This window comes from Diadema antillarum, unplaced genomic scaffold, assembly GCF_040938485.1.
Source record: "Diadema antillarum isolate AM-2024a unplaced genomic scaffold, OU_Dant_1.0 seq00000900_RagTag, whole genome shotgun sequence".
Taxonomy (NCBI): Eukaryota; Metazoa; Echinodermata; class Echinoidea; order Diadematoida; family Diadematidae; genus Diadema; species Diadema antillarum.
Genome location: NW_027271760.1, coordinates 1,368,342 through 1,379,554, shown reverse-complemented (window position 1 = coordinate 1,379,554; position 11,213 = coordinate 1,368,342). Strand labels below are relative to the sequence as shown.

The 11,213-nt window shown below is 42.1% G+C and overlaps 1 protein-coding gene across 1 annotated transcript in view; it reads right to left on the bottom strand.

Annotated features, from left to right (window-relative positions):
• LOC139741048 (probable helicase with zinc finger domain) overlaps nt 1-11,213 on the bottom strand; it is a 38,620-nt gene continuing 27,407 nt past the window's right edge. The window contains exons 14-17 of the mRNA XM_071651635.1: nt 10,850-11,143; nt 10,057-10,240; nt 8,914-9,160; nt 1-7,918 (exon numbers count right to left, since the gene is read on the bottom strand). Coding sequence (XP_071507736.1) covers nt 5,893-7,918; nt 8,914-9,160; nt 10,057-10,240; nt 10,850-11,143 — 2,751 coding nt within the window. The 3' untranslated portion in view covers nt 1-5,892. The remainder of the gene's footprint in view (nt 7,919-8,913; nt 9,161-10,056; nt 10,241-10,849; nt 11,144-11,213) is intronic.

The window sequence follows — 11,213 nt, the reverse complement described above, 5'->3', positions numbered from 1 at the left end:
CATCTTTCAGCTATATTTTAGAGCATGACTTTGCCACGTCTCATGCAATTAGTGAAGGCCACATGATGAAAACAAAAGAACATGATTGGTTCTTCTTCTTTTCGTCTCTCTCTTCCTTTTCTTTGTTTTGCTTCCCTGGCGACAGTGGCTTGCAGCTCGCTACAGCTACTGCACATAAAATACGCTTCACTATAAAAAATGAACAAAAAAAAATAAAGGCGCAATGTTAAAAAGAAACTGAAGTCAGACAGAAGGGATTCACACAACACTAAGTCTGATCTAAGGCATTGCCTACACTCGTAACTCCAGGATCTATGACTGAGCTAAACCAATCTAGCACACCATTCTTTAATGTTGTACAACTGTGATATCTAACACAGTTAGTACACTTTCTACCGCAAACTTTTGTTTCCCAACCACCAACACGATCATCATTTCATGTACCTTCAGACTTTTTTTGACATCCCCTCCTCCTTTCCTGAGGTATAATCTAGTCAAGCAAATAATAATGATTAGTAGGCACGTTTGAAGACCAGAAACATAGAATATCTTGTCCAGAAGAAAATCTGTTTCCTTCAGAATTCCCTGCTTGGTTCAAAGATTCTCAGACTTGTGTCAAAGCTCTGTACAGGACAGGGGAAATTTTCTCTCGGAATTCATAACAAGTTTGGACCTCAAAGGATTTCATCTCTTGCTGTGTGACAGTACACTGAATGCAGCCAGCACAGAACATAGAAAGTATACAAACACAAAGAGAGGTGGTGTCCAAAGTATACATCAGTTTGGTCTTCACATCCAACAATAATTATACACAAGCATTCAAATGAACCCCTCAACTAGAGTGTGTCACTGGGGGTGCGTTCGAGCGCTCTAAAGCGAACCAAAGCGAACTGAACCAAAGCGTACCGTACCGAACTGTGCCAGATTTGGAGCGTTCGAGCGCTCTGTGGAGAAAGCATACCTCACGAGTTATATTTAGAAAAGGTAACGCTTGTTTGCAGCAAGAATGTCATCCACCTGGTGCTTGAACTACTTACAGCTATCCTGAACAAAGAGAATGATGTCTTTGCATTGTGACGTATGCGCATGATACACGCATGCTTTACAGCGAACTTTTGGTATGCCTTTGGAGCACATCGGGAAGTGGTCCACTTTTGGCTCGGTACAGTACGGTACGGTACACTTTAGGAGCGTTCGAGCGCTCCTCTGGCGCGGGTACGGTACGGTACGGTACAGTTCGCTTTAGGAGAGCGCTGGAACACACCCACTGCTGCATCAAACTGGGCAGGAGGAAGGGTTTCGTTTTGTGACGCTTCTTTTACCAGGTTTTACCCTTTTTCTTTTTCCCAATAAATAATTTTCAATAAGTTGGAGAGATATCAGGAGTGACGTGCACAAATTGGGAGCGCTTGGCTTGTAGTCATCCCAAAGAAATCCATGAAAGGATAAAATTGACATATTTGAAGACTGGGCCTCATACTCCACAAGTTTCCTGCAATAAATGCATAGAACATCATGACTGTGGAGTGCAGAAGTTCATCGTAATCAAAGTAAGATTGGGTTGAATACCAGGCGTATGTGAGTATTATGTCTGAGAAATTCTCATCTCTCATAGAGCACTATTGAGATCAGTCCTTGCAGTGATTGATACAGCACTGCCATCTCTTTTCAATTCATTAAAAAAAGCAGTTGAAATATTTGTTGGCCAACGTCATCACTTGGGGAAACAAAAACAATTGTGAATGGTTGTGTATTCACAAATACATCACCATCAGATAATTTATATTTGACAATGGCCAAGATTAACATCGCATCTGCTCAGCAAAAAGGCATGAATTATGCATCTCTTTTTGCATACCACACAGTCAAAACTCCTGATTTGGCTATAAGGAAGGAAATGAACCACTTTTACTTAGATCCCTCATGCTTGCAACAAAGCCCACAACAAAACAAAACACATCAACAAAATAATTTATGACAAAAATAAACACAGACTAATGAGAATTGTCCACAAAAACCAGCTTGATAGGGTGTTCTTCTTGGAGCAAATTAAATAGCTAACTACTTCTATACATATTCTTGTCCCATACATCACTTTAGGGTGCCAAGTTAATAGTGACACATCAACTCTACAGATGAATAATTTCATTTCAATGTAAATCATACACATTACAAATCTATACACACTTGAAATATTCACTATGACTCTACTTTCATACCTACATACTTCTATGCATATGTACAAAACCTATCGCACCAAACCAGTCAATGCGATAGAAAAAATATCTTTTTTTGTTTTGTTTGACTATAAGCAACAACAAGAAAAGCATAACTCACCCTTCCACCATAACACAATACCATACAGTTAATCTGTACACAAGTTTTCTGAGACACATTAGTTTGACGGCTGTACAATCTGACCACTTAAAATCATCAGATATCAATATCAAGCAATTATGAGAAAATGCAAAGATACACCATGTCACAGCTAACGAGGGTGATGCATTGTTGGATGTTTATATACAAAATGCAAAATTACACGATATCTACAGATGACTTATGATCATTCACAACCCTAACTGAATTCACATTGAAGAGTTCATGTGGTCCCAATACTAGTGTTCCCAAAAGTTATTTACAAATATCATACTTACAATTTTAAGGGAACACCAGCACTGGCCCACAGGGCCAAGAAAACAATCAGTCTATATCCCATTGTCCCATATACTGAAAATCTTGTCATCATGACGTAGCTTCCTAGCTAACTCGAAGAGGCCGAGTGTTCCCGTATTGCTTCCTTGTTTATGCGGAGCTCACTACTGGACACAAAAGAGTGATGATGGAAAAAGGTTGTATGTACAAAAAGATTTCACTCTACACAACAAACACAAGAATATGTATATACATAAGCATATTATTTACAGGTAACTTATGAACTAAATAAACCGACATGGCCCTCACTACTTCACAAATAGAGAGCAGTCATTTGAAAATATCCTCTTTTTTTCCCCCAAAGAATCTGTACAAATGCTTCAGATATTAATTGATAGTCCAGAGCATATTTACATTACGTTTTTTTTTTCTTTCTAGTAGAAGAAAATAACCCAGATTTGACTAAGGTGTGATATCTGGACTGACACAAGACTATGGCTCAATGTCTAGATCTCACAGAAAAAAACACCCCAAGAACAAAAGCAAAACAAAAAAATCATTAAGAATATGCACTTTCATGAACATTTTCAATCAGCTTGTAAATTGATTCATAGCAAACATAATCTTTCTTGGTTTCATGTGTGTATTTTTTGAAACATGAGACATATTTAACAATGTGCAAGCAGCAACACTCCTTATAATGGACAATATATTTACAATGCTCTCACACAGATTCTTTTATTACTTTTTTTTTAAGGTCTATGAAATGTACCCTGAGAGTTTTGTACATGATTCAATGTTTTCAAAAGATTTATCAAATATTTGTGTAACAATCAAAATAAAAAATCCAAATAAATGCTCATGTAAGTTCTAAAAATTGGCAACTGCATCAACCTTTTCTTTTTGCCCGCTAATCTATTACAGTATATGCAAAGGTAACCAACACTCTCACATCATTGAATGTGGCAGCCCCACTTATTACATATCTGTGGGGAGGGAGGTTCTATGCACAAAATGGGCTTGACATTGTTTTCATCATCCGCTCAAATCATGAAATTTGACATTGTGCTCAATTTATGGTCACAGTGAGATACTCTTGACTGAACGATAAAACTCCTTGCTTCCATGTGGCTGGAAGACACCTTGAGCAAACACGCAGCAGGAAATCTGGGTATGACACTCAATCCTTCTCCCCCAGAGTTATGGGGAGCTGGAGTCACACTGTGAGCTACAAATTTCTGGTGCCAGCTGATGCCGTAAGTGGGAAACCTGGCAAAATTTTTGATGGGACCAGTTTGGTGGAGACTGCTACCTTTGTAAGCAAAGAAGTACAATTTCACTGCAACCACATGGACAGGAATGTCAAAGGATAATGCAAGATTTCACTGTTTGGTCGATCAGACGTGGATGCGCCCTTTTCTTGATATCAATTAAACAAATTACCCGACCTCCTTTTTTTCCTTCTTTTTTTTTTTTTGTCTTGTAACCAATAATTTGATTCTTATTTACACAATGTACAGAGAGGTACTTGAAAAAAAAAATGTACAGTACTTAAATACAAGTTTGCTGAAAACATCCTTGTGACTAAATGTGCTTAAACCACCAGCAAAATTTGTGCCCACAGAAGTGACTAAATAGTATTCACAAAATAATATCACTCATATGTACTAGTATATACTATATTACAAATGGAGAATATATATATATTGGACTAGAAATACCTATTGTTGAAACGGTAGCTCATATATTCGACACAAACACTACAAAATCTACACGCTATCCTAATGTTTTTGTTTCTTTGTGGGTTTTTTTCCTTTTTTTGGCACATTTTTCTTTTTATGAACATACAAAGAGAGTAATAGATTTGCAGTAAAATTTCTGCTTCAGTGTAATACTAACACAATCAGGAATATATGAATAGCCACAATAACAAATGTACTTCTTAACTGAGCAATATCATGCAACACATTGTAGAGATACCAAACTTGTTGGTGGTGCATGTGATATACCAAATATGGAAAACTACACAACACAACTCAATATATTCCAAGCTTTGACACATCACTATAATCAACACTGTCAACATTTCCGACAGACACAAAGACCACTATCTTGTCACTGTTTCACTGAAAACATGTGAGAAACACTTCGAAAACCATTCCTCTCATATGACACTAGAACACAGGGACTTGGAAATAGAAACACAGCAAAACAAGTCAGACCGGAACACAGCTGGACCAGTATGTACAAATTTCTACATGATTTGATGATGTGGAACCGTTGAATTCAATCATAGGAACCGCTGCTGCATGAGCCAGGAGATTTAATCCTCATGTCAGCAAGAGGAAGCTGCAGGGTGGGTCATTAATACATCTACAAGAATCACACAACAATTTACTGAAAACATCCCTCCTTAACATTCAGTTCTGCGCACCGTAATAGCCAAACTCTAAAGAAAATATGGAATGCCAGATTTTTACTCTGTATGCAAAATGACAATAAAAAATGTATGTACAATCGAATGTACTTCGTGTATTTTTTTCTTCTATTTTTCTCATCCAAGAATGGACTATAGCTAAAAAAAAAAAAAAAAAATCAAATCAACCACACATTGTTTTTGGAATGCTAAACCAGAAAAAAACTCCGCATTGGTTTTACTTTCACAGGCAGGATCTTGCAATTCAGAAACATATTGCAGCGGATAGTGCATTTTGTCTGGAGGTAATTTTGTGCTGTTAATGTTCAGTTTTCATTTTCATGTTAGTCTACTGCTTTTGATGATGTTTGTGTGTGCAGTTGAGAGGGGGGTGGGGGAGTAGCCAAGAATACTGTTATTGATTCTGGTCTTGCAGAGCAGCAATGGTGAATAACGTCAGCTCACTGAAAGCCTCTTGACTCATAAATATGTGTCTATGCTTTTGTAGGAGTTTTCTTTCCTCTTTTATTTGAGTACATGTTTGTGGAGTCTGCAAGGTGTTGCCTGTACGGCATATGATGGCATGCTGTGGTCTAACTTGCACAACTGATGTATGGTCAGCCCTGTAAAAATCCTCCAATGTATGATGTGGAATACTTTGCTGATATCAAAGTAAAAGGAAGAGTATGCCATCTGTACACAAGAGCACTGACAAAGCTGAGGTTGACAACCCTGTGACCAAAAGAAATTTGGGGTTATATACGACGACTGATAACTAATTCTTGGTTTGCTATCTCATGTGACTTTTTTCTCTTGTGGGCTCTTCAGAAAATGGAGTAAAATCCGTCCTTGGTCTGCCTGTTGCCAAGGTCCTTGATGAGGCTCAAGGGATCTGGAGATGCAGTCTTGGTTCTCTCATCCTTAGGTCGTGTCTTGGACTTGGGCTGGGCCCTGAGTGCGCTGGCATAGGACATGCAAGGTTTGCCCTCTTCCTTGAAGTTGGTAGGGCTCGTGCTGGAGATACCAAACAGGTTGCCAGTGCTGCCCTGGCTGTAAGGGGAAGATGGACTTGGAAGGCTCTCTTGGCTGGATAAGCTTGGGGTGGTGGGGCTGAAGTTCTGCATACCTGGTGACTGCCGATAGTTGTTGTAGTTTTCCTGGTGTTGGGGAGAAGGCGTGCTTGCATAGCTGTTGGATGCTGCCGGCCATCTCTGATGGCCTACAGAAGAGCGCATGCCAAGTGGACTGGCTGGGCCATCGTCCTTGCTGACTGGTCGGAAGGTATGATCTTGGGATGCCCCAGCATGATGACCGTAGCTCACTTGGCTTGTAGGAGGGGCAAGGTGGTTTGGGTCTCCCCTTGGTGATGAGACTGGACTGGTTCCATTGAATGGAAAGCTGCTCTTCTGTGGCTTGCCTAAGAAGGTGGAGTTGCAATTGCCAAATGGACTTGGTAGCTCAAGAGGACTAGCTTCAGGACTGCCATCTAGGAAGTTGGCAGGAGTACGCGGACTCAAGTCACTAATCTGCGGAGAAAAGTCCATCTTATGTGCAGCCTCATGATCACGGTATGGCGGCATGTGGGAGTCAACTAACACATCAGGTGGCATCGAGTCAAGTGGACTGTACGGTGTCCTCCGAGTCTGCTCTTCGTAATGGTAGGCTGGTCTCTGATCGATGATTGCAGGGTCCCTCATCCTAGGCTGATGCCCTGGGAAATCCAGGGTATCCCTTGGGCTGCGAGGTCCTTTTGCAATAGGCCAGGGGTCTCTATCCTTTGGGGCACTCTCAGTTGCATTCCAGTGGTTCACACTCTTGTTAAAAACATGCTGTTGTGAACTAGTGGCTACTGGCTCAGCTACCTCAGTGTGCGACGAGTGCCTTTGTGGCCCTTGCTGATGCTGCATGGGCACTTTGCTCTGTGGGAGGATGTCACTCCTGGGACGCATGGGACCTATTTTTGGTGACTGAGATCTCTTGACACTGGCTAAGAAGTTGTCTGCATAATGTTGTCCTCTGGTCCTCAGCAGATAATTGTACTCCTCGTTGATCTGCATTTCCTCTATTTTGGCGACAACTTCTTGTCTCTCATGGCCGCCACTCCCCCTGCTGGCTGCCTGCTGTCCCACCATGGGGCTCCCTGTGCGCTGGTCTCTTGCAGGCGACGCTGGCATCTGCTGCGTAGATGCTGTTTGCTGAGGAACACCTCCTGGTGCCGGTCCATCCTTGGCAGTATTTCCCTGAGTCTTGTCCTGATTGGCCTGATGTGCTGGTGATCCTGAAGGCATGTGGGTGGGCTTCATGCCTGGTGGGATCCCAAAGCCACCATGATGCATGTACTGATAAGGCACTGCAGGGTCAATGATGGGATAGTGAGGGTGGAACGTGGGAAAGTAGGCATTGGGGTGCATCATCCTAAGAGGGAAAGGCATTGGCATTATGGGGACGTACACGAGGCGCTGTCCTGTGTAGGGATCTATTCCTGGCACGGGACTCGCAGACCTCACCAAACTTGCACCTGCAATCGGGCTCGGAACCGTGCGTACTCCACCAAAGAAGGGCACCTGGCCACCAGGAACCTGAGGAGTTGGGGTGTTACTTGGAGACAGCATGCTGCGATGGAGACTCTGGTTTATGGCAGCCACACCATGAGGTGGTGTACCCTGTATGAAGGGTGCCCCCATCATCTGGTTGCGAAGTGCTCGAGGGATGAACTCTTTTGCCAGTGGGTTGAGGACATAGGTCTTCTTCATCTCCACATTGGAAAGCTGGGCCTGGATGGAGGCAAAGGTACAGCCATGGAGGCTGCCATTTTCACTGCATGCTGAGATGAACTTCTCCCAAAGTTTTCTGTATTTACAAAACAAAAGAATCCAAAACAAACATTACTATCAACAACATTTCTCATCTCAATATTCTTTGTACAAAATATACAATAAAGGAGAAGTAATCCTTCTAAGAAACATGTATATCATGATACTTCACTGGATGTTTCTCAGCATGTCCCCATGCAGCCGTATGGGTAAACTGATTCATAGCAGGTTTATAATAATGATAACATAATAATAAATAGTCTTTTATAACACATTTCTAATCAAACTGATCAATGTGCCACACATGGTAAAACTGTCTAGATGACGAGGTAAAGAAGAACATGGGTACTTTTTGAAATTCTTTTTGAAAACTGTCACTGAGGTTGATGAGCCAAATTCCTCTGGCAAGGTATTACATACTTTGCTATCATCTCAGTGGGTACAAAGAATGTCAGTGTACCTTTCATAAGGATAATACCCTTACATCTCACTCAGACCCAGTCCAAATTAAACATCTGCAAGAAATATGTCTTTGATTGTTCCATGACATTTGCTCCTGCGGCAATTACTCCCATGAAGTATCTGCACACTAAAGCAAACATAAACATAAACTCTACCCACAAACATAACCCTAACCTTATCCTAATCCAAACATCAAAGTACACCTACCCCTAGGTCCTTGGAGAAAATAAGACCAGAGCAATTGTCGCAGGAGCATATGTCGTGTCACTGTCCTTGATAATAGATAACAGATGTATTCCATGCAGTAAATTCTTTGATCCTTTGGGTGTTTTTGGTATAGCTTATATTCTATATCAAACAATTTCTTATATATCAATGGTAAACACTACGGAACAACATAATTTTGACCTATATAGCCCAATCAATAGAAGTGAATGGGAGGGGGACATTCACTATTTTCCCTACCATGTAAATCATCATCTACATAGAGTGTCTTTTGGCATTGTTTTAGAGGAGGTGTGCCTCAGGCTGCATGGTGGTTTGACCTGTGATACACTGTGGAGAACTAACCTGCACTTGCCGATGGAACAGACTGAGATGGGATCGCCAACGACAGCTACCAGAGACTGAGCCCTGGTGATGGCAGTGTTCAGAAGCTTGTCATTAGACAGGAACCCATAGTCCGGCTCATCCTCGCTGGAGGACTGTGGAGGAGGTTCCTTGGACTTGCCTGATGACTTCTTGGGAGACCTGACGATCTGTTTACAGGTGTGATGGGTTCGGACTGTGCTGATGAAGAGTGCCCGGAACTGCTTACCTGTGGAAGGATTACCAATTCGAAGTTCATATCATTCCTTACTCAGTTTATATGATTGTTGGACTGCAGTCATTAAGATGGTTATCATCACTACTTAGTATCATGATCTCCTGATCATACCCTTAGTCCCATTCATAAGGCATCAGGTTGCCTCATCATTGCTTTTCCCTGTAGTTCTTCTGTCTGTTATCAAACCCAGATCTACCTATTTCATGTTCTCATTTACACAATCCTTTCATCTGATCTATTTGTGGCCTTTTCATCCTCTTCTCCTTCTTTCCTGTACTTCATGGTCTATCTAACCAACCTGCTCCCATCAACTTGTTTCACATAACAAGTCATCAAAGCCTGTTACTCTTATCTTTTCCCTTGTATCAATCGCACCAACTGCAATTAATAGGCGCAGCCAGACTGGCAAAAGATCAAGAAGTTTACAATTACGATCTTTAAGATCTCGAAGTTCTGCCAGTGTAACTGCAAACTTCCTGTGAAAATTCCCGCCAAACTTCTCCCGAAACTTCCAACTCTAACTGGGGATATTTCTCCCACCCCTGCCGAACTTCTTGATCTTTACCAGTGTGCCTGCAAGAAACCGAAACTTCGCAATCTTTGTCAGTTGACCAGTCAACCACCTGTTTGCAAGCGGTACCTCTGATGTATAGGTGTGCATTGTTACATCAAAATCATCAGCCATCATATCGTGCGCTATTTCTTCTTTCGTGCACACGTGCACCAGTGGCCCAAACTTCTCAATCCACAGATCAAGAACTTGCCAGTGTGACCAGACATCAAAAGATTGTGAAGACTTCGCGATCTTAAACTTCTCAATCTTTTGCCAGTCTGACGCACCTATTGAGTATCCTGACAGTATACCTCTGCCATTTTCATTATCTCACCTTGGACATTCATGACTCTCTCCACAGAGACAGTGAAGAGCTTCCTCTTGCGTAGCTCGTGCCTGATACGGAAGACCTGGTCTGCGTACGGCGTGACAACACCAATGCTATTCTCATCGCAGGTTCCCCATTCTCCGGGCCACCCTTTCTGAAGTTCCTCTACACGGTCACAAAGCTCAAACACCTGTTGGAGGCATGACAGAAAGAAAAGAGAAGAAAACAAAACAAACATTGTCAAACTGCACATCACTGTGTTGCTTTGAAATTTCAGGCATTACTCTATCCACTCCATTCTTGGAGCAGTAAGTACACAGCAACCACAAATAGCCAACTGTTATCTTAGTTCATGGAATCAACGCATTGAACCAAAAACCACAACACCTTAGCTTTTCATCCAGATACAGCAGCAAGACATGTTATTTTTTGAAGGAAGGAGAAGAAGGAAAGCTGCTGAACATTCCATATCCAGCGTACAATCCATGTAGTAGTGTCAACTTGAATTCCGACAGAAGGCCAATATTAATGCTGCAGTATTGTTTCTACAATGACTTTGATGACTAGTTTTGGAGTCTGGCAAAAATACCCATTACCCAAGGAGAAATCTGAATGTCAAAAATATCTAAAAGTTTGGTAACATGGAAGAGACAGGTAGAAGAAGGGTTTGAGAGGGTTGGCTCGAGAAAGAAGGATGCTCCAATTTGGGGGAGATGGTGACAAGGTGAGAGAGCTATTGACATGAGAGCTGTGAGGTAATTCCAGCCTGGATAAAAACTGGTAAGATGATGGTGATTACCTCGGAATTGTTGTAGAAGGAAATGCTGTTCTTCTCCTGCACATCCTCTCCTCTGGCCGTGAAGAAGGTCAGAGGATGCCACTTGGGGTGGCTCGGCTGCTTGCCCGAGGCCAGGAGCTTGCCCTCGTAGAAGAGGTCAGAGGTGAAGTCAACGATGGCATCGTGAGAGCGGTAGTTGGCGCAGAGGAGGATCTTGCAGGAGTGGCTGACGGGGTAGTGGTCATAGAGACGCTCCAGCAGGGATATGTGGAGTCTCCGCTCCCTCACAAATGGGCTGTGCACCTGGGGACTTATCTGGGGCATCCCAAATGAAAAGACATGCAAGACGTTGTATTCATCCATACACAAGGCACAAGTCATGAAA